The sequence below is a fragment of the Coprinopsis cinerea genome (genome assembly GCF_000182895.1).
Source record: "Coprinopsis cinerea okayama7#130 chromosome 7 map unlocalized cont3.7, whole genome shotgun sequence".
NCBI lineage: Eukaryota > Fungi > Basidiomycota > Agaricomycetes > Agaricales > Psathyrellaceae > Coprinopsis > Coprinopsis cinerea.
In genome coordinates this window covers 1,985,306-2,006,808 of record NW_003307538.1, presented here as the reverse complement: position 1 = coordinate 2,006,808, position 21,503 = coordinate 1,985,306, and the positions used below count along the sequence as shown (strand labels likewise).

The 21,503-nt window shown below is 51.6% G+C and overlaps 7 protein-coding genes across 7 annotated transcripts; 2 read left to right on the top strand and 5 right to left on the bottom strand.

Annotated features, from left to right (window-relative positions):
- Window positions 1-279: 279 nt before the first annotated feature.
- CC1G_14872 (ubiquitin-protein ligase) lies at window positions 280-6,831 on the bottom strand (the record flags this gene model as incomplete). The annotated part of the gene is made up of 15 exons (XM_002910849.1): window positions 280-476; window positions 528-677; window positions 731-944; window positions 994-1,083; window positions 1,139-1,219; window positions 1,272-1,416; window positions 1,469-2,204; window positions 2,255-2,584; window positions 2,640-3,248; window positions 3,300-4,056; window positions 4,110-4,537; window positions 4,590-5,253; window positions 5,313-6,162; window positions 6,211-6,414; window positions 6,476-6,831. 15 exons carry the CDS (start codon window positions 6,829-6,831, stop codon window positions 280-282), a joined length of 5,811 nt encoding a protein of 1,936 aa, XP_002910895.1.
- A 206-nt stretch (window positions 6,832-7,037) lies between these two features.
- Window positions 7,038-9,068, bottom strand: CC1G_14871 (hypothetical protein). The gene is made up of 11 exons (XM_002910848.1): window positions 8,787-9,068; window positions 8,628-8,732; window positions 8,523-8,563; window positions 8,187-8,463; window positions 8,074-8,139; window positions 7,972-8,021; window positions 7,901-7,919; window positions 7,800-7,846; window positions 7,612-7,743; window positions 7,459-7,555; window positions 7,038-7,404 (listed from the first exon to the last, which is right to left on the bottom strand). The coding sequence occupies exons 1-11, from the start codon at window positions 9,019-9,021 to the stop codon at window positions 7,058-7,060; spliced, it is 1,416 nt and encodes a 471-aa protein (XP_002910894.1). The 5' UTR covers window positions 9,022-9,068; the 3' UTR covers window positions 7,038-7,057.
- Window positions 9,069-10,019: 951 nt separating this feature from the next.
- On the bottom strand, window positions 10,020-10,578 carry CC1G_14870 (hypothetical protein; the record flags this gene model as incomplete). The annotated part of the gene is made up of 4 exons (XM_002910847.1): window positions 10,020-10,184; window positions 10,248-10,373; window positions 10,438-10,482; window positions 10,543-10,578. The coding sequence occupies 4 exons, from the start codon at window positions 10,576-10,578 to the stop codon at window positions 10,020-10,022; spliced, it is 372 nt and encodes a 123-aa protein (XP_002910893.1).
- Window positions 10,579-12,046: 1,468 nt separating this feature from the next.
- On the top strand, window positions 12,047-12,952 carry CC1G_14869 (pre-mRNA splicing factor ini1; the record flags this gene model as incomplete). Its single annotated transcript, XM_002910846.1, has 6 exons — window positions 12,047-12,137; window positions 12,222-12,318; window positions 12,371-12,403; window positions 12,579-12,682; window positions 12,753-12,875; window positions 12,936-12,952. 6 exons carry the CDS (start codon window positions 12,047-12,049, stop codon window positions 12,950-12,952), a joined length of 465 nt encoding a protein of 154 aa, XP_002910892.1.
- A 296-nt stretch (window positions 12,953-13,248) lies between these two features.
- Window positions 13,249-16,650, bottom strand: CC1G_14868 (hypothetical protein; the record flags this gene model as incomplete). Its single annotated transcript, XM_002910845.1, has 12 exons — window positions 13,249-13,306; window positions 13,374-13,393; window positions 13,483-13,649; window positions 13,708-13,760; window positions 13,832-13,950; window positions 14,008-14,070; window positions 14,145-14,289; window positions 14,345-14,375; window positions 14,432-14,544; window positions 14,602-14,713; window positions 14,774-16,481; window positions 16,531-16,650. 12 exons carry the CDS (start codon window positions 16,648-16,650, stop codon window positions 13,249-13,251), a joined length of 2,709 nt encoding a protein of 902 aa, XP_002910891.1.
- Window positions 16,651-16,958: 308 nt separating this feature from the next.
- Window positions 16,959-19,245, top strand: CC1G_11582 (carnitine acetyl transferase; the record flags this gene model as incomplete). Its single annotated transcript, XM_001831533.2, has 8 exons — window positions 16,959-17,294; window positions 17,351-17,375; window positions 17,428-17,584; window positions 17,639-17,815; window positions 17,866-17,915; window positions 17,954-18,793; window positions 18,851-19,033; window positions 19,112-19,245. The coding sequence occupies 8 exons, from the start codon at window positions 16,959-16,961 to the stop codon at window positions 19,243-19,245; spliced, it is 1,902 nt and encodes a 633-aa protein (XP_001831585.2).
- A 170-nt stretch (window positions 19,246-19,415) lies between these two features.
- CC1G_11581 (hypothetical protein) lies at window positions 19,416-20,648 on the bottom strand (the record flags this gene model as incomplete). Its single annotated transcript, XM_001831532.1, has 1 exon — window positions 19,416-20,648. The coding sequence occupies one exon, from the start codon at window positions 20,646-20,648 to the stop codon at window positions 19,416-19,418; it is 1,233 nt and encodes a 410-aa protein (XP_001831584.1).
- Window positions 20,649-21,503: the final 855 nt, after the last annotated feature.

The window sequence follows — 21,503 nt, the reverse complement described above, 5'->3', positions numbered from 1 at the left end:
CTGGCTGCACTCTAGGGTTGCCAATTGTAGTATGCATAGATGGACTCAAAGCAGTGACGCTATTCCTCAGAGTCCCTTTTCTCATCTGAAACCATACAGTCATCCCCTGACCACTAGGAGGATAATAATATCATATTTATTGGACTTGCTCGATTCTAAGTATAATTGAATGAAGAAAACAAGGACACAAAAAGACAAGTGATGGTACACAAATACTGCGGATTGGAATATTACTAGGAGTCTCTGTCGTGCTAGTGGTAAATGCAGGAAAGAAAAGAATTATGACAAGTGGAAACTTCCAACACCCTCTTGAATGGCGATACACAACTTCTCTCTCATCACTTCTTTGGAGCTGTACTCGGGCAGCTTGAGGTAGTTCACGCAGGTCATGACGCTCGGCAGGTAGTCGTCGGCGGTCAGAGGCGCTTCGTGTGGTTTGCGAACGACGGTCAACGGAGGATTTAGACCCTTGAAACCTATTTGACGAGTTAGCTGGGCCAAAGATCAGTTGGTATGCATTCACTAACCTCCAATTGGAAGTTTGGGACTCCCAGTGATGAATTGCAAGTAAGCTCTCCTTGTTGGAACATCGAATTCCGCCATGATCTCCAACAAGTATCGAATGGATCGACTGTCCACGTTGAAGCCATGATCAGCTTTGATGGACTCGGAAAGCGCTGGAGAAATGAACAGTAAGTACTAGATCACGATGCTTGTCAAAAACACATACTCTCGATGCACCAGTCTTCCTCAGTGTTCCCGAAGAGCATCACGAGTTCGTCGGCAGTGAAAGCACGCAAGTCGTCGATGGGGAACACCTTGGAGAATCCTTCCCTAAATGCCTTCGCTTGAACCTGGATTCCCTTGCCCAAGATTGCATCCAACACTTCGTCGATGTAATCGTAGACGTTGGCAGATGTCACCGGAATGTCTCGCCCTCCGGGCTAAACCAATGTCAGTTAGTTTTCCTATTAGCGAAAAAAGGCGACGTACCCTCAGCTCGATGTCGTAACCTGGGATAGTGAAGTCAAGAGCAAGGTCCTCAATGTTAACCTTCTCAATTTCAGCAATCTTCCTCTGTAGCTTTCAATCGGGTCAGTACTTCAATCATTCCCAACTGAGTCCAGTGGAAGCTTACTGGATCTGTTGGAGGTTCCGTTGGCTCCGATGCGATGGCTTGGAGTTGGCTCAGCGATTTTGCAAGGGAAGGATCCACGAGCTGGAATGCAGGTCAGCGAGTCTTCAATGCAACGCGACACCGGGAAACATACCTTGAGTGAGGCGATGGTGATAGGCACTTCTTCACCGAGCACAATTTTGAGGAACACCTTGCTGAAGGAGAGATCAATGATTCGAGAATCCAACATGGCCTTGGCAACAAATTGCCCGATGACCCTCAGGATATGAGTTCGCTTTCTGCACGGAGGTTAATATCAAACTCGTTAAGAGAGACAGAGAGATCACATACTGTCCACCATCGCTGATGATATCTTCTCGGCTAATCGGTGCGGGGTACAATCCATGAGGATGCGAAACATATGAACCTGGCCCCGAAGCATCGTTATCTCTCCAAATCTTCAGATCCTTGCGTGCGAACTCCTTCGAGACGAGCGAGTAGAACTCCAGCGTTGGTCCCAAACCTGTCCCGACCTCCTCGAAATATTCCACCTCCAAAACAGACGACGACGATCCGTACAATTCGAACACCTTGACGGCCGATTCCAAGATGTGCTTGCGAGAAATTCGAACCTTCTGGCGTTGAAGACGTCCGAGGAACCCAATGCCTTCATCTCTTCTCGAACTATCGGATCCACCGCGGTTTTGTTGGCTTTGCCACTTCAGGATCAAGCGGGCATATCCAAATGAGGTGGATTGGAGGAAGTTGTAGCGGGTGGCGAATGGGAACAAGAAGGGGAAGTGCTGTGGGAGGTCGACGGCCCAGTCTGGCAAACAAGAGCTGGCGACAATCATGGGTTCCTCCAGTTGCCTTGTTAGCTTGGCGGAGAGCTTGTTGTTCACGAAAGCCGAATCTGCCAATGTCCTCTTGTCAGCATCATGGCCCGAGCGTTCTGCCTCCAAGGTGTTGAGCTGGCTGAGGACACGCAACAGGCGCAGAATCTTGGTTGGTGCTGCATCCTCAGGGAGTGATGAAAGGCTAGGACTGGGACTCCGCTTTTGACCAACATCAGAATGATCTGAGCGAGCTAAGCAACAATCAGAGAATGTTCCAATACGATTGTAAACGATGACTTACATTCCGGTGTCGGTGGAGGCCCAGGGACCTTCTTGAACTTGATGGTATAGATGCTCTGCCAGATCATGTGCAACGGAAGAGCGCCCGTCTTTTTTCGCATCTCATGCTGATGGATTGCCCCGTATATAGTGAGATCGAGTGGCAGAACTTGGTCATCCATCGAGAACTGAAGATGCCAGTCTGTCGGTTTCGATTTCAGAGCAGCAGCATAAGACCCGCGGGAACCCGAGGCAGCCTTGGAGGAAGATGCAGAGCCGGCGTCCTTGGATGATCCAGACGGTGTTGCAACACGGGTACCATCAGGAGTCTGTGCTTCAACCTTGGAGCCATCTATGGGATAAATTATCAGCGAAGGTGATACTGGCCACTGCTGGACGCAACGTACCTTCGTTGATGTTGAGTGTAATCGTCTTGTCAGCCACAGAATTATCCGGGTCGTCGACATCGTCATCATAAACCTCTGCGTCAACGTCGTCATCGGAGAAATCGTCGTGGAAGTCGGGGTCAAGCATAGGGTCGCTGTGCGCTGATTCCACTGCGCTTGGAGGAGGAAGTGCAGCACCCGTCGAAGGGGGTGCCTCCTCTGTGGCCGCTGCTGAGGTAGAAGGTGCATTCGTCTCTGCAGTAGACTCGGTGTTGTTCTTCGCGCTGAGTCGTTGACTGCGTCGTCGAGTTACTGTCGAGGTCGACTGTTCCTGCGTAGAGCTAGATGCCGCGGCTCCTGCGCTCGATGTGGAGGCTTCAGGTCCTCGAGAGAAGGGCGTAGGATAACCGGACGCAGCCAGAGCAGCGAACATACTGGACAGGCGCGAACTGCCGCCAAGGAGGCCAGCTACCCGAGGGCGGAGGTAGTCGTGCAGAGCTTGGAACGTTGCGATGGCGTGGATTGAGACAACAATGTTGTTCAAAGTACGAGGAACATCGCCGTCGGTATCAGCCACAAGCCTGAGACGAAGTTGTCGTGCGAGGAGCGAAGGTGAACTACGCTTCGATTCTGCAATGTTGGTTAGAGAGGAGTCTTTGTGTCGATGGACTAGGCACACACCATCAATGTTTTGTGAAACGGTGATAACCTCGAAGGATTCCATCCTCGTCAAACTCTCCTGCAACTTCTTAACCAAGGTGGCAAAGGGATTTTGCGTGTTGGGTAGGGCTTTCGACTTCTTTCCGGTGAAAGCGTCCAGAAGCAGCTCCTTTCGTTTCTTGATGCCCACCATTCGACCTTCGTCAGTTGCTAGCCGAAGCAAACCATCCACAATACCGCTCTGGAGCAACTCGAAGCTCGAGATTGGAGAATGAGGCGATGAGAACAATTGGGCAAGCTCCCAGAGTGCCTCTGACAATTCATCCTCCGATGCAGTTGGCGAAGAAAACCTGTCCACTAAGGTGCGCAGTCGATCGAACGAGTCCTCTTCCGAGTGATTTTGCTCTTCGCTCATGTGCTTGAACTTGAGTACCCGGGCTCTAAGCGTGATTGCATCCTCAGGGTCTAGTGATAGGGACGAGAGTTTCTTCAAGCCATGAAGAGAGGATGAGGACAAAGGATTGGGCGGTTCGGTGGATGGTTCGCCTTCGCGATCCTTCTCCTTGTCTTTCTCCTTTTCCTTGGACTTGGAAACGATGAGTTGTCTCTCCGCCAAGCTTTCCACTTCATGGAAAACACCTTCTCGGCGGAACGCGGGCCGGTAGAACGCGGGGGCTTTAGACAAGAGAAGCTCGACCAATTGCAACGCCGCGATGACGAATGAAGGATGGTCCCTAGAGGATAGGATTGACGAAGCGAAGGTGGCTATTGGAACGAACTGGAAATACAAGCGTCAGAAATGTCGAGGCAACAATCCCTTGAGGTACGTACCTTCAAGACTGTCTTGATACCTTCCCCGTCCAAAAAGCTAACTGCCTTGAGAAGCCCGTTCAACGTTTTTACCCTAACCGCGGTGGCGACACTGGCGGCGTAGACATCGACAAGGATGGGAATCAGAAGTTGCATGAAGCGGTCAACGACTGCGGACTTGGAACGAAGAATTTCCGTCCTGCTGAGCGCCGGCTGGGGAGGTGTGGAAGCCGCTTCGTCAGCTTCTTGTGGTGTCGCATCTCCAGCTGTCGAGGCAGGTCCAGGTGACGGCGCGTTGTCCACGGCCATAGCGTTGGGTTCTGGCGTGCTTGAAGTCGTCGAGGCCGCTTGAGTAGCCTGGCGAGCAGCTGCTCGTTCAGCCTTGGCCTTGGCCTTGACCATACGAGCCAGCGACTTCTCCGTGTATGCTTTGTGGTCGAAGACGCCATCTAGATTTAACCGTCAGCCAGTATTCATCTCATATGTTCTACTAAAGCTCACCTTTGGGAAGTGGCGGAAGAAGTTCCGAGATCAGGCTCAAAGCCTCCTCAACTTGATCCTTGGGTCTGTGCGCAAGATTCTCCATCACTGTCATGTCCGCCAAGCCCCCACCCAGGCCTTGCCCACCGACTCCATCTCCCTGTTCGCTGCCATTGGTGACTGCCGAGGGTAGGACACCAGTCAGGATTTGGTATAGGGTATCGACGATATCGGCTTCGAGAAGAGCGACAGTGATCTTGGGACTGGCCCGTGCCGAGGTAGCGAGGGCTCTGAGAAGGAGGGTGAAGGTGTTCGAGGCGATGATAGGGGAGCCGCCAGCTGGAAGCAGGAGGTGGTTGACTGCCTTGATAAGTGGTGCATCCACCAACGCTTCAAGGTTGTCGACGGAGGAGCGATGATATGAATCGATGACCCGGATAACGCACAGACAAGCAAATTCTACTAGACGTTGGTCCGAGTAGGAGAGGCAGTTGCGAATGATAGGCCACACTTCTCGAATCATGGTGAAGTGCTCGGCGGAGACACTACGACAGCAATTGGCTGCAGCCTGCAGAGCGGTCCGCTGCACAGCGATCGAGAAGAAATCGAGATAATTGAGGAGTGCTGCAAGGCCTCCCTCTCTCACGATGGCACTGGGGAACTCCTCTGAAATCTTCTCCATAGTCTGAACGATAAATCAAAGTAAATATATGAAGAGATTCCGAGTCTAGAAACAATGCTTACGCTGAGAGTTTGCTCTGCAAGATCGATATACGAAATCTCAATCAGTTTGCTGCACAGGACAGGGACAGCGCCGTGGTACACGACGGTATGTGCGACACCAGGGAGGGCTTCCATGAGGTTAGCAAGGCACCGGCAAGCCAAGACTTGCGCCTCTGGATTCTCGTCCCCCTGGTATTGGTTGCCTCCGCTCATAGCCAATGCAGCAGCGAGTGCAGCATCTTCATCTTGCTCAACATCTTCGTCATCGTCACCATCGTCATCTTCGTCTGCCCCCTTTCCTCCAAGGATCTTGACAAGCTCTCGAACGAACGAATCCACGGGGAACGATCCAGCTAAGGTCTCTTCTGTGCTGATGCTGAGTAATTCGCTTAGTTCTTGAAGCGTAAGCAGTCTAGTAGTCGGATCGGCGGTGGGCTTGATGTTGTTGAGCATGTTCTTGAGTCGCGATGATAATGAAACCATGTAGGATCCAAACTGGCGATAATCACCGAAAAGCGCCATGGCAGCGGTTTCGTCGAGGCCCGCAAATCCGGAATGACTGGGCTGAGGAGGGCCGCCACTGGAAGTGCCTAATCCCGTATTGTGAGGACCGTCCTCGTCCCCATCGTCACTATCCTCGTTATCGAGCCCGTCGTCATCATGACACTCGTTCGCATCCCGCTTATCCTCATCTTTCGCGCCTTCCCCTTTGGCCTCGTCCAAATCAAGGCCGGGTTCCTCGACGTCCGAATCCTCCTGCATTTGGTAATCGGCATCCAGCATCTCTACGTCTTCGTTTTCGAGGCGAGAAGAGCTGGCTGCCGCGATCTTCGACTTCAATGCTGCCTTGTTCCGAGCGCTTGTCGATGCTCTGAGGGGCCGTCAGTGAGCGACCAGACCATATAGCTGCGATACTCACCTGGTCTTTCGTGGAGCCATATCGGTATGTGTAGCTGGTGGTCCCGATCGTCTTGAGTGTGCGGTCGTCTTCGGGCGTTTAGTTGAGGGCTCAGCGATGTCGTCGTTGTCAGCTTCCTGGGTTGCGCGTTTCTTTCCTTTGGTAGATGTTGAGGGTTCGTTGATTGTCAAGGCCGCTGAAGAAGAGGCGATGTTTCGACGAGGCCTGAAGAAAGAATGATATTAGGCTTCGTTCAAGTGATGGGTGGAAGTAAACCTGTGCAAACCTTTTGGCACTGCTACGTGGAGCGTCTTCGGATTGAATTTCCTTTGCTTTGCCTTTTGCTGCAGATGAATCTTTGGTTCGCTTCCCTTTTGCTGACGAAGTGGCTGCGCGGGTGTTGCGGGAGACTGGGGTGTCGTCGGAGACGGTGGTGGGTTGTTCTTGTTCTGCCAAAGTCGATGCCCGCTCCTTTCCCTTTCCCTTGGCGCTTGCTTTCTGTTTGGCGGCCTGAGAGCGAGTACTTGAGCGCAGGGTTCTGGTGTCTGGATTCGTGGGTAGTGATGTGTCTTGTTCTGGTAGTTGGGTTGTCGAAATCCTTGAGCTTGTGGCCTCTGTGCTATGGATTGGTTCTAAATCCATTTAGTTCATGCACCCAGCCATCGATCCAGCGGTCTGGAAATAAAGAATAAGAGGACGAGCTTCAAGGACTACAAGTCGCTGTGAAGGTTGTGAAGAAACCCGCGAAAGCCCTCTTCAGGTCTGAGCCCTAACCAATGTTACGTAAGGTACCAAATACACGCGCCACACGCAGACTACTTACACTGACTCGTTACTCGTCCCAAGAATCCATTTTTCTACATAATAATCATACACGATGCTTCATAAGAACTTCTTCCACACTACTAGCAAATAATTCCACAATCTTCTCCACTTCCTGTTTTGTCACATTGTAGGCGGGCGCGAAAATGATCGTATCTCCTTTGCTTCCATCCAGAGATGCACCTCCTGACATCCCCATCACAATCAATCCATCTTCAAACGCTTGCGCCTGTGTGAGGATAGAAAAGGACTCCCCTTTGAAATCGTATGAAGCTGCCTCTGCGTTGTCGAAATCAAATTCCACTGCCCAGAATCCTCCCTGGCCCCGCACATCAAAAACAAAGGGCCGGACCAATGACGAAGGGCTTGTCAGTGCCTCCCGTAAAGCCCTCCCTGGCGGACATAGATCGTCAGAAATGATGTCGTGATAATAGCAGAGATCCTCACCAAAGTAGGCCCCTTGGGTGCGGATGTTCTCCAACAGGTTCTCCTCTTCAATGACCTCCTGGACGGCCAGCGCCGCTGTGCAGGCCAGTGGATGCGCCTTGATATCGAGTCAATGTGGAGCACGGTGTTGGTGATAATTCGAATGACACCCACCTGGTATGTATGACCGTGTTTCCAAAGACCGGATTGTCGTCGGATGCCGTTGACGACTTTGGGTGACATTAGAATGGCACCTATGGTTGCATATCCTCCACCGAGGCCCTTTGCAACAGCTTGGATGTCAGGCTAGCATGCCCTTTTATGAGTGCGATTAGAAACAGAAACGAGAGGTCAGTACTTACTGCAACTCCATCTCCCACAGACTGCCAAGCATGAAGTGATCCCATGCCTACTCATGTAAGTATTAGCCATGCGCTGGTATCGGCAGAATGCTAGGACTTACGGCCCATGCCACACATAACCTAGGCTAGCTCGTAAACTTCCGAGAGCCACCATGCTGCAGAGATGACTCACCTCGTCAAGAATGAAGAGGGCGCCGTACTTTTCGCAAACAGACTTGACGGCTAAACTCTGGTTAGCACTCGGCGGACGCATGGCTGGGTGGATCGCGACTACCTTTGAAATAACCCTTCGGTGCAGAAACGACTCCAGTTGTCGCGCCTACCACCGTCTCTGCAACAACTGAGAAACTTGGTCAGCCTGTGTCAAAGCTTGGAGCTCCTACTTACATCCTATGACCGTGTTGGGACCAAGTTCAAGGAACTTGTCCTCGAGCTCTTGCCTTAGACGTTCCACGTATTGCTCTTCTGTTTCGTCAGGACGCTGGTATCGTTTTGCATACGCAGGAGAGACGTGATGGAAGTGCTCTTTCTCTAGCAATGGGACGTATAACCCGCGTCGGGTAGGGTGGTACGCGCACGCCAGTGTTCCAAGGGTGTTACCATGAAAGGACGACTTCCTTGCGATGAAATTGACGCGTTCCAGCTGGCCAATTTCGGTGTAGTACTGAATAGTGGCAATCAGGGAATGAAGCTTGAGAAGGGAGGGGGCCTGAGCATGCGAACCTGTCGAGCCAACTTTAGGACACCTTCCATTGCCTCAGAACCTAGGGGGGAAGAGAATGGAGTTGTTTTAAATAACGTCCAGCAGCGTGCGCAATGTTGGCATACCACCGGACGCATAGCCAACCAGAGCAAACGCTCCGTCGCTCGTGTCAATCAGCTTCTTTGCCAACTTTTCAGCTGGCTCATTGGAGAGCTGCATGTTGTACACATCTATCGTCGAGGATCAATGGTGTCAAGTCACAGTATTAATGGGATCAAACTTACAGGAAACTTTGTCCAACTGGTCTTTGATAGCACTGCTAACTTTGGGATGGTTGCCTCCCAAACACGCTACAGCAGCACCGCCAACAGCATCAATAACCTTTCTGCCATCTTCCAAAGTGAATGTGATCCCTTCGGCGGATTTCACGACAGGTGGCCTCCATGGAGTACGATGGAGGATATACGTCTCTTGGACGTTGGGACTGGCATTGCTATTGGTGTTGTGAGCTTCAGTCATGTCGGGCCGCGCGTTTTCAGGGCTCTCTTGGGTTTGGTCAATCGTGGAGTTGGTTCAAGGCGAAAATGGAGGACCCAGGTTCAAGATCTGGTAAGCTTGTATTACTGTAGCATCGCCGTCTCAAAATGGAATACGCCGGAATCGCACACGGCAAGTTGCAACTGGACTACAGTCTACCCGTCCCAGTAGAGGCCCCTTTCATGTCACATTCCTATCCAGCAACACTCGGTACTCCGGCGCTTCCTGCCCGGGCCCCGGTTCGGCCGTGTTCCGGTGACCAGCTGCTAGGTACATCTTGGAATGGTTTGATGGTGCATCAGGCCTGACGCCTCTCAACTCGAAGTCTATACATGTACAGTCTCATACCTTTACATTCAATCCGTGGTGAGCTGCCGACGTCACTTGTTACCAGGGGCTACCTATCAGAAGTTATGAGACCACAACTTACAAGGCGTCGAGGGAAGCCTAGCATCGTAGTATTGTGAGTCCACAATGAAATCATGCCGCAGAAGGACCATTATAACCTCTAAGATCTATTGAATTAAGGTCACATCACACTAAACTGTTGTTTCGTATCCGATAGCGAGTCCGAACTATCCTGCAAGAGCTCACCGCCTCTTGATTTTCTCGATCTCGTTATCTCGTGGATCCCAGCGGTCTCCGCTGGTCCTCGCGAACTGATAACTGTGAACTCGAGCGGAGGGTCGGAGAAGTCAGCCGCTGTTCCCATTGTTGTTGCTCGACGGCGGTGGAATGAGTGCGTGCCACCTGACAAGTCCACAGTGCCAAAGGTACCGGCTTCATTTGTGTGTCGATGGTTCAGGTAAGCCATGAGGACGTTCGCATGTCTAGAGTTGTCAACGGTGCCACTTCCATTAGTTTGGGTTGTGGAATGAGGACTCGAGCTACGTACAGTCTTCCAATTATGAATTGGCTGGAGACAGCGGGTATCACCGTCAGTCAAGTGGGACGACTGCGCAGGAAATCGTAATCGATACTCACAACGCGATATGAATAGCGTCGTCCGGCCTTGCGAAGTACAAAATAAGGTTGACGGTGGCGCAGAGGGTTGTGATGAGGCCGTTCTCAATCGTGTGGACGGTGAGGGTATTTAACAGCCGCTTGGTCGCGGTGAAAGTAGTCAGCTGGTGGAATCCCCGCAGCTAGGAAACGAGGAACATTTAGTATTCATCCTTTGATTAAAAGGTTCTGGAGGTCAAACGTACTATAGAGATCATGGCGATGGTGATGAGGATATCGCAAATCACTGTTATGGATAAGTATGCGGCAACGGCTCTTTGGGTTACTGGGTCATTTGTACTCTCAACGACGTTACGGCCCTTGCGGCCAAACTATTTCAAGGGTTATGTATTGGTTTTGTCGGCCAAGAGGAGTACGAAGAAGGCTCGTGCTTACTAGGAAAGCAATGAGGATGGTGAGGGCAAATTGAGTTGATGTGAGCTTGTGGGTTAAAGAATTAAAGGTCGAGACACTACGAAGCGGGGTGAACGGCGGACTCACCAGGGTAACAAGAACGGCTGCCGATTTTCCAATCATTGTGCTGGCCAAGATCCAGATTCGGCTGTGCAGAGGGTTGAAGGTTGGCTTGGACTTCACATTTCGGATGCGAAATTAGAGACGTACTAGGCGAAGCACAGTTGAACCAACCAGGCCGCTGTACGGACAACCCTTCAAACTTCAGACTCGAGAAACGGACATGATGAAGGGTACCTCACTCGCCTAAACCATTGAGCATGGGGTTGGCAACTATAGCCTCGGGGTATTTCAAGAGACGGTCAGTGCTTTCCTGGTTATTAAGAGCGAGCACCAGTGAATGCCATCCTGTCTGTGTTATAAATCCTATGCTGAGCGTTTCGACGATGGCAACAAGTGCCACTAAACCGGGTCAGCACGGCGCTCGTTGACAGACTGAGATTAGGAACGCATACCAACGGCGGCTCCAACCCAGGATGCCTTTGCGGGTCGTTCGGAAAGGTACGTGACTGGGAAGATTATCAGGGAGGTGGCGGAGGTTGGAAGCTGTGTGCGCTGCGCACCTGTCTGGACGACAAATGCCCCATAAAGCAGATAGGCCAGCAAGGAGCCGATGTACTGATTGTGGCCGACCAAAATAAACCTTCAATCCAGTTGCCATCGAAAGAAAGATGTTGGCGGGAAATGTGACGCACCAATGGGCCTCCTCTGGCAAAGAACATCGTCAATACCCTCGACAAGTCAGCAAAACATCTATACTTACAAAAGAACGAGATTGGGACCTGTTGCTGGATCAGCCATCGGAATGTCCAGGACTACGAAACCCTGCAAAGTCTTCCTCGCTCCTGGGTCGGAGCTGTCGAGGTCGAGGTCGATGACTTTCGCCTATGAATCACAGTATCTGCTTGAAAGAGAGACGGTCAAACAGACTGTTGCTGTTTGTAGAGCGCACTTAGATCAGTAACGACACGGAAGTAAACTTTTTTTCGCGGGAGCCACTCACTTGGAACCGTTATGTTGCAAGTTGGAATGTTCAGTTCCTCGATCGATTGAAGACCCGCCCCGGAACTGATTCTTCTCGCTGATCTTCGAAACAAGAATTCAGTTTCTTTGGCTACCTGCTGCTTGCTGAATATAAGAGGACGAGAAGCGTCGGTGGAGGCGTGGTGAGGACTCCGATTGGAAAGGAGGGCCATATCTTCGGTGTGAGAGGTGTATGTGGCATCTGGTCTCGCTTTGCACCCACTTTACGTTACTTTCCATGAATGGTGCATACCGCTTCCAAGTGAGGTTAGGGACGAGCAAATTGAATTGCCAGTCTGGGAGGCGAGCCGACTTGGCCGAGAGTGAGGCGAGAGGTCACCGGTCAGAATTCAGGTCCATATCAACTCTAGACAAGTAACTCTTAATGCCAGACGTCAAGTTAGGCAACAAAAGGTCGGGTTCTGGGAGCTGGAGAGAAGCCGGGTTTCGTCGAAAGACCACCGACGAGGGGCCTGTGGGTGCAGTGTGATGGGCGCTACACTTGCTCATGACGTCGGTGATTATTCCTGGATCCGGGTGGTCGGCGCCGCGGCGCAATGAGCGCCGGCAGATGATCAGCGCCTACGCCGCGTTGGGCAGTATGTACATAACCTCCCAGGAGAAAAGATGCAACAACCAGGACTCGAACCCTCAACCGAACAGTTTGCTGACTAAGGTCGTAGTCAGCGAGCGCCAACTCTTTGGCATCCAATCGACTCGTCTCTTCGACCAACACTTCGACCTTCCCCCACACACCAGCCATGTCCAAGCATCACCCAGGTGTGTCCGAATGCAATAGATTAATGGGAATATAACTAAATTACTTTTGAAGATCTTATTATGTGTCGGCGCCAGCCAGGCATCGGTATGTCCCTTCCTATCCTCGCTATGAACCAAGGATTTCTAACCACACCTTTGTTATTCCTTTACAAAACAGCCATTGGGCGTTTATGTGAGAAATGCGATGGAAAATGGTTTGTTGATCTATCTCCTGTTATACGTCCAATGGGTTATACTGAACAAATCTGACGCCTTGAAAGCCCGGTTTGTGATTCCTATGTCCGACCAGAAACACTCGTTCGAATCTGTGATGAATGTAACTTTGGTACATATGGAGGGAGGTGTATTATTTGCGGTTCTCCAGGTGCGTTGCGTATTCGTTCAGGTACTGTGGAATTTGGACAATGCTAACTGCGACGCGTTTCGGTGCTTAGGTATCTCGGATGCATACTACTGCGCTGAATGTACACGTCTAGAGAAAGACAGAGATGGGTGTCCGAAGATTGTGAACCTGGGAGCGAGTAGGACAGATTTGTTCTATGAACGTCGTAGACTTGGTTCGTCCCAACCTCACTGCTCCTGCTGTTCGACTTACTGACCTTGCTACGTCCTTGTAGGGTTCAAGAAAGGCTAGCACTTGTACCTCTTGCACACACGATACGTACCAAATACGAGATGTAATCGAGACGATGCTAGCAATGTACACTGTTTTCCGGTTTCTAAACGTATCCAGCAGGCTAGGAGCACTATTTACAGTGGCAAACTAGGGCAGCGGCAAAAAGAGGATGTGAAAACAACAACATGGAAGCGTTAACATGGGATTGGCCGACGAATACTCAAGACCTACAATATCGAGCACCTGCTATATACAACGACAAGGACATTGAGTGCAACAACAACAACGTCTAGGCCGACTACAAGATCTCGTTACTACAAATACACTGGAGAGAGCACGATAGGCGTAGGATTGTCAGGGTTAGTGAAGGACCTAGTGATACCGAGGTGGTGGCGGAGTCAGGAAACTGTCGCAGCGCAACACGGGGAAAGAGACACACTTGAAGGACTGGAGGTCAATCTGGACAAGGCAACGGTCGTCAGTAACCCGGTCGATGTCAAGAAAGTAACAGGAAACCGGAAGACAGGTAAGCAGGAAACAAAACTCACAATAGACTTGATAACGATGAAAACATGTCCATCCGCATGCGTATCCACCGTTTCGCAGTGTGTGCAAAGGTCGATGGAGCAATTGGCACATCGGAACCATTCGCCTTCGATAGGTGACATGCAGCGATCGCAGACTGCGAATTTGTGGTATAGAGACCTGAGATAAGCTGTTGTGGTACGCGGAAGTGAGAATCCGGACTGGAGGAAGTAGGGGAAGGCACTGACCACGCGGATCGTCGACACGGCTGGGGTTGGAGGGGCCAGCGGGGTATTGGTACCTGGAAAAGAGATCGTGTGTTAGCAGGAGGTACGGGGTTGGTTATAGAGAGCCGAAGACGAAGGCACATACAGAGGAGGAAGGAACGGAGATGTTGATTCCAGAGCGTTCGAATCGGTCGGACGGGGAACTTTGAAGAATATATGCATGGGGTCGTGGATTGCCCATGACTTGGCCTCACACGTCGCGCACTAGGGCACTGCTGTTTAGAAGTTGCACTATGATTAAGGAGGGAGACTTTGACGTACGAGGTTGTATGCCGAAGGCAGGGACGGACAGTGTGCGCATTGGTATCGCACTCCACGGATCGACTGGACGGGTTGCGCAAGTAAATCACAATCAATATTTAGGTAGAATACGGAGTTCGCGCAGGGTAGGTACGGACCTTGATCAAAATATGCGACGAATTATGACCTCTTTCTGCTGCATCGAGGTTCCCGGGAAGTCCTGCTGCCTCGCAATTGGAACATATGTCGACCGAGTCACATATGGCGCAGTGGAACCTTGCACCAACAATTGGGAGCAGGCAACTGGAAGGGAGGTGGTGGTGAGAAGGACAAGACTGCAGTGTGGATAGGAACTTACTGAGCGCATGTTACACCCGGGTGTTCTAGAGCTGGAGAGTCGAACAAGTCAGCGAAGATGAAAGATTAGGTGAGAGGCTATACGTACAGTCCTCCGTTGCATCGATGTGCGAGCCGGACGTTACATCGAGTTCAGTGGTCTTCGTCGGGGCGTCCGGCACAAGGATGAACGCGTCGCGTGGATGGATATCGTGTACCTGGCTGTAGGGTTACCAGAAAGGATCAGCAAGAGGAGGGAAGGAAGGAGGGCCCATGTACCTGTAGCAAGCCCGACACAAATGGAAGTCGGGGCATGCTGCGCATTTGTATCGCTGCCATGTCGTCACCGCGGAACATGTCTTGCATTTCGACACGACTTCCTCGTCTTGAGCTGTAAATTCAGAGATCCGTAAACCCGATATGACTGGGGAGATAGTATGAAGAAGCTCACCGATATCCTCCCAACCAAAATCGCCCCAGCATTTCTCAAAGAATGCGTGTCTGAGCTCTCCTTTCTTCGGTGCTGTCCTTCGCCATGTCGATGGATCGACTGGGAGAGTGCCTCCAGGAGATGAGACTGACGATGAAGATGACCATGAAGGCGAGTTACTCAATGTTGCCTCCACTGCATGGTGGATCCCGTGTTCTTGGAAGCACTGGTGACATAATTCGTAGCCCTCCTTGGGTGGGTTGATATACGTCCGCGAGCTTAATGTAGAGGACGAGCCGAATGGATTGCCGGATGCTGAAGGAGGGGTCAAGTTCTTGTTGTTTGGGTTGGCATAGACGGTTTCAGCGCTTCCGATGTAGACCTGCGAGGAAGAGGAGGAGGAGGATTGAGGGCTTGAACCGAGGTGGGAATGGTGCTGCTGCGGAGGGTAGGTATAAATCGACCGATCTGTCTGTTGTTGGTTCTGAAGTGCGTTTCGCTGATTCCGCACTGTCGCGGGTGGTTTCTCGCCACATATCGAGCAGACGTATCGGATTGAGTCGATGAGTGTGCCGCACATTGAGCAATCGGTCAGGATTTCTGGAGGGGGAGAGGTTAGATGGGCGTAGAGTCGGAGGTTATCATCCAGGTAGGGAGATATCGTCGGGGGTGATTGTGCAAGCGAGGACTGCGATGCTGAAGACTGGAGCTTGCGGTGCTCCTCTGTTTCAATGCGTTGCTCCACGAGCCAGTTGAGATGGCGGGATGTGGGGCGGGGTTTCATGGGGTGCTTGCCATTTGCCAGTGAAAGAACTTCGTCGGCTTCGGAGACGGGGTGGAAGCCATCTTCGTCTGTGGATGCGTGGGTTTGGGAACCTGATGCGGAGGCGTTGTAGGTATAGTAGTATCGTCCACTGTCGTTTCGTTCAAGGGATAGGTCACCGCTGAGGTCGTCGAATGAACCGCTCTCTGATATGGAAGGTTCAGGTAGGGCTCCGAGCCTTGTACGGATAGCGCGCTCCTTTTGTTCGCGAAGCCATCGTGCGCCTCTGTCCTCTCCCCGGATAGACTCCCAATCTGAATCATCGCCCAACTCCTCCTGCAGCTTCAGTCTGGCGAATACAGCGGATGGATCAGCCGGGTAGCGGTCCCTGGCAGAGGCGAGGTCGGCATCGCTTGGGGCAATGGAGTCGTGAGAGGTTGAAGGATAGTCGCGGGCGGAAGAAATGTCCGATAGCGACAGCTGCCAGTCACTATCGACGTCGTTGGTCTTGGAATGATAGGCGATTGTAGGTGAACTCTTTGGATCTTGACGTAGCGGTCGTTGGAACCTGGAATGCGAAGCTACAGAACCGGTTGGATCTCTTGAACTAACGGTCACGGCGTCGTCCTCCAAATCAAACGAAGCCTCTGAACGTCCAATGACACTGTACTCGGAATGCTTGCCGCTATAACCTCTGTATTCCTCGAGACTGGCGAGGGACGACGTATCGGAGAGACTTGGGCCGTCATAATCGACCGTGATTGTGACTCGCAGGGTAATCTTGCGGGATCCAAAGCTGCGGCCGGACAAAATCGAGGCTGCGGAGGATAATGGAGCTGAGTCGTCCCCAGAACAGAAATATTGGACGGCCTCTGCTAGGTCTGGATCGGAGACGATTTGGGAGGTCTCTCCGTCATCGTCTCGCCAGGATATGATCGATGACCGCAGCGAGAAACACTTTTCTACCTGGGAAGCTGTTAATATGTTATTGTCCCAAAATACTTTGTATAGCGACCTTTTCCTTTAGGACATTGAAGGAACAGTTTCTGGCAGAGTTGAAAGTGATTTTCTTGTTTGCCTTGTCAAAGGTACATTTTACGACGAGCGGTCGGTCTGGTAAGTCTGATAGCGACATAAAGGGTTGTTGAAGAGGTCCATTCAGAGATGAGCAAACAAGTCTAGTCGCAGCACTACTCCGCAGCGTCTGAGCTGACTAATGAAATATTTGGGCGTCAATTTCGGTGGCTGTGGTGGCTGTGGTTTTCCCCGGATTGTCGTTGTGCGCCGAGTAACCGGACCAATGGTGTCCCGTCCAAACCGAAATCAAATGCTTCACTCGTTTGTCGCTAACAACGACCCTTCGCTTTTCTCTATACCATGCTTGCAAGGTATTCAAAGCGGTCGGTCACTTCAGCTCTTACAAGGCATTCAAAGCGTCTAGCAATGTCCACCTCCACCAATCTCCAGTTCACCAGGCCTGCAGACTGGAAGGAACGAGCACCCGAAGCTCTGCCCGGATCCGTAACATACGCCGCGCAGACAAAACTCCCTAAACTTCCCGTTCCAAACCTCCAGGATACCCTCTCGCGCTTGAAGGAGACACTCAAGCCCATTGCCTGGTCGGAGGAGGAGTTGCAGGCTGTCTTGAAGAAGATCGACGCATTTGGAGCTGCACAAGGACCGGAACTTCATAACCGCTTGTTGCAGAGGGATGCCGCGAGCAAGCATTGGTTGGAAAGCTGGTGGGACGACGCTGGATACATGGGATACCGAGATTCCGTACGTCCGTTTGCTCACGCTTACCAGGACTGGTTGCTCACAGAGGTCACCCCTAGGTCATCATCAATGTTTCCTATTACTGTGTGTTAGGGTCCTGTATCCCTCGCGTGCACCGTGTTGACATGTTGTCTAGATGGATTCGACGTGCCCAAGCCTGGTCAATACAAGTCCCCAGCTGAGAGGGCTGCTGGTATTGCCCGCTCAGCCATGATCTTCCGTCAGAAGCTCAAACAGGGCCTTATCCCCCCTGAGGCGACCAAGGAGGGTCCCCTCTGCATGGACACCTACCGGTTCGTCTTGACATATCCTTGTCATCAAGACCTGACCTGACCCCCCTCCCCCAGATGGATGTTTGACTGCTGCCGTGTCCCAGGATCTGACGGTCTCGACTTTGCCACCTCCTACGCTGTTCCAGGGGATAATGGCATTTCTGGCCACATTATCGTTCTGCGCAAGAACAGGGTGTGGAAGATCGAAGCTGTCCGGGACGGTAAAATCCTGAGCACCGCAGATTTTGCCCGGTATGTCTCTGCGTTTTGGTGTAGGCTCGTCGCTCACATCAGTACCCCAGTCAATTGGAATATATCTACAATAATACCCAAGAAGAATACCCCGGTGTTGGTGTGCTGACTGCCTCCAACCGTGACGTCTGGGCACAGGTACCCAATCCCTCATTCAATCAAAGTATTCAGCTCTGACCGTCTCCTTCCAGGACTACAAACATCTCGCGTCGTCCCCCGTCAACGCTTCTATAATCAAGGAAATCCACTCTTCCGCATTCATCATCTGCCTCGATGATACCCGCCCCGAAGGCCCCATCCAACACAGCCGCTCCCTCTGGCACGGAGACGTCGTCAACGGTGTCCCCGTCGGCCTGCGGAACCGCTGGGCAGACAAACCCCTCAACTTCATCGTCTACGATAACGCCTATGCGGGATTGTTGGGTGAACACTCGATTATGGACGGCACCCCTACCGCGAGGATGTGTGATAACATTCTCGATTGGCTGGAGGACCCTGCTTTTGACCATGGTGTATCTGTCACTGACTCTTCCGTCATGCCTACGCCGTTGGATTGGGAAGTCACGCCTACGACTAAGGAGGCGATCGCGAAGGCAGACAAAGCTGCGAAGGAGTTGATCGAGACGCAGGATATGAGTTACCACCTTACACCCTACGGCAAGGACGCCATCAAGAAATTTGGTGTGTCGCCTGATTCATGGGCGCAGATGATTATCCAGCTCGCGTACAAGAGGTTGAATGGGGACGAGAAGAGGAGGGGAGGAACGTACGAGGCTGCTACGACGCGGAAGTTCTTCAAGGGGCGCACTGAGGCTATTCGGGTCGTGTCGAGTGAGTCAGATGCGTGGGTGAAGAGTATGGACGATCCAGCGGTTTCGGCGGCGCAGAGGAAGGCTCTGTTTGATGCTGCCACCAAGGTTCACATTTCGCGTGCAAGGGCTGCTGGCCAGGGACAGGGTGTTGACAGGCATTTGTTTGGTATATTCGATTCTTCCTCCTGTTTGCTTGGTGAACGCTGACTGGTGTTGTCTGCAGGATTGAAGAAGCTCTTGCAGCCCGGTGAAGAGACCCCTGCGCTTTTCACTGACCCTGTTTTCAGCCGATCCAGTTACTGGGTTCTCAGCACGTCGGCCATCTTCTCCAAACACTTCCCTGTGTATGGATGGGGAGAGGTCGTCCCTGACGGCTTTGGTGTCGCGTATATGACTGGGTACAACGGTGAGTCCCCCGTCCATTTTTCTTTCGTTTCATTCCTTGGTGATTCTTCCGCGACTCTGACCCATTTCTCTCGTCCAGACCGCTTGCAATACACCGTCACTTCCCGCAAAGAGATGCCCAACGCTCAGTTTATCAAGGAGATTGCGAGGGCCTCCGAGGATATTTATAAACTCCATACGGATGTTGCGCACATCCAGAAGGCCAAGTTGTAATCAACGTCTGGAATGACCTTTGGGACAATGGATACGGCTGGACTAAACAGTGGAATCGGACCCCCGCAATGGGGATGTAGAAATGCAATGCGGATCTAATATGTAATGAATGTAATGTAGAAACCAACATGATTAAAACTATTTGTACTGTTCTTCGAGCTGGGTATGCATTAGACGGTGATATAGCGAACGTGTCCTTCCTCCCATACGTCCTCCAACGATATCGGGTCGGGAATCCACCACGTAAAAGTTAGGGTTTCCTTCCTCCCGGCTTCATCAAACTCGGCCCTCGGATTCCTGGTGTGGAATATCACCTTGCTTCCTTTTATCCGTACGTCCTCAAGAACGTCCCCGTATCCCCGCGGTACATTGTCCCTCTTCACCAACACCTTCACAATCTCGTCGGCGACGACCAAGTTCACACTTGCCGCACACTCGGATCCAGTATGACTTCCCCCCTCCCCGTCTGCGCTCCTGCTCCTGTCTAGTGAAAGCGAGTCAACGCATTCCATTTCTTCGAGGTTTGGACAGAGAAATATCATTCGGACTAGGTCCTCGTATCCGCCTGTTATTCGTAGCTTTTTGATGTTGTGGAGGGTGGTTGGGATCCAGCCTAGTTTTGCTTCTATTCCGATTGCACCTGCGCCCTCCAATGCTCCGTGTATATGCTTTGAGAGAGAGAACATGGGTACTTCGATCATATGTCGGGGTACGGATCGCTTCTTGCTTTTGCTCTCGTCCTCCGAGTCCTTCCCTCCAAACCTAAAATCCAGCTCCAGCTCTTCCACCGTAAGAGGGAAGTCGACGAATCGATTGGAGAGGAAAAGATCGTTGCAAGCTACGTTCCACATTTCCAATGTTATCCGTTTGAGGTTTGGAAAGAAGTTGGCGAGTCGGATTTCGTAGAGCGTGTTGGAGATGAGCTGTTCAGGTGCATTTGGTTGTTCCAGACGGTCCGAGTCCAAGGGAGATGGTCGGGTTGGGTAAGAGGGGTTGCGGACTTGGATTGTAAAGGATTTGCAGAGCGTTTTGAGCTTTCTGCGGGCTGGAGATGTTGTGTGGTAGTGGTCGAGTATTTGGTCGGATGTTGCTTGGGTGCCAAAACTCGAAGGGAATGGAGAAGTTGATGGACATAGGAATTTGAGAATCGAAATGCCTGGATCTCCGCGAAGCAAGGCAAAGTAGTATTGCTCGAATGCGTAGGAAGGGATGTAGACGTTGCAGGCGGTGATATGGATGAAGTTGGTCAACCAGAATTTGTTCACGAGGAGGCTCGTGTGGAAGAAGTGGGTTCGTTCTTGTGGACTGAGATCCGCGTCCCAGACGTGCTGGATGATTTCGAGGAGGAGTTCGTTCGGGAGGTATGCTGGTGGCAGCGGTGGTTCGAGTGCTGGTATTGACATGTTTCGGGATGTGATCTCCTGGCGAGTCGGACAGTAAAGAAGGGCAGCAGCGGAAGCAAAGATTAACTTGAGCTTTATAAGGAACCGAGGTCAGCCCTTCGACTAAACTCTAGTCCCGGTTAAAAGCCAAGTAATACAGCGCGTCGACCGGTCAGCGCAGATTCCCTGGCGAAGAAGGCGATCAGGTCGCTGGAAGCTTTCAAATTCCAAAACGCAGACCAGAAGGATGTTGCGTCGGTTTAGGGTGGGAGATGGGGTTGTAAGGGAAGGAAGAATGAAGGTCTTGGGATATTTATGGGTTGTGTCCGGGTGGAATGGAATGGAGGGGTGCCGCCCACTGGGATTTGTTTACACATACATCCCCTGCAACGCGTTATAGGTGGACAAGGGGTGTCGCGTCGCCTGTGAACCTCGTCGTCCGTTGTCCGTTGTCCGTCGTCCGGGTCGGGAGTGTTGGCAGGCGCTTGAACAAGGAAAGCTATAGAAAAGGCACAACAATTCACAATTGGAAAACAAATGCGGGAGGTTCAAGAGACAAAGGAGGGACACTGGATTGTGGACCCGTATGAGAAGAATGGTGTCAGCTGTGAATATGAATGGGGCGATAGCGAGGGTCGGATGTATGTCTGCAAGTCATGGACCCATGACGAACGTTTTTGACCCGAACTTGGATGGTATCAGTGTTATCCCCCACGGTCACTACGTTAGGAGTTGGAGCATCTATCTCGCAATCCGATGGATTTGAGCACCAGAGATACTAGCCAACAAAGATGAACTTCAACCAAGCTTCAAGTTCTTATCGGGAGGCGAGACATTCCGTGATATGATGTCGAGCAATCGTTGAAGGAGATACCG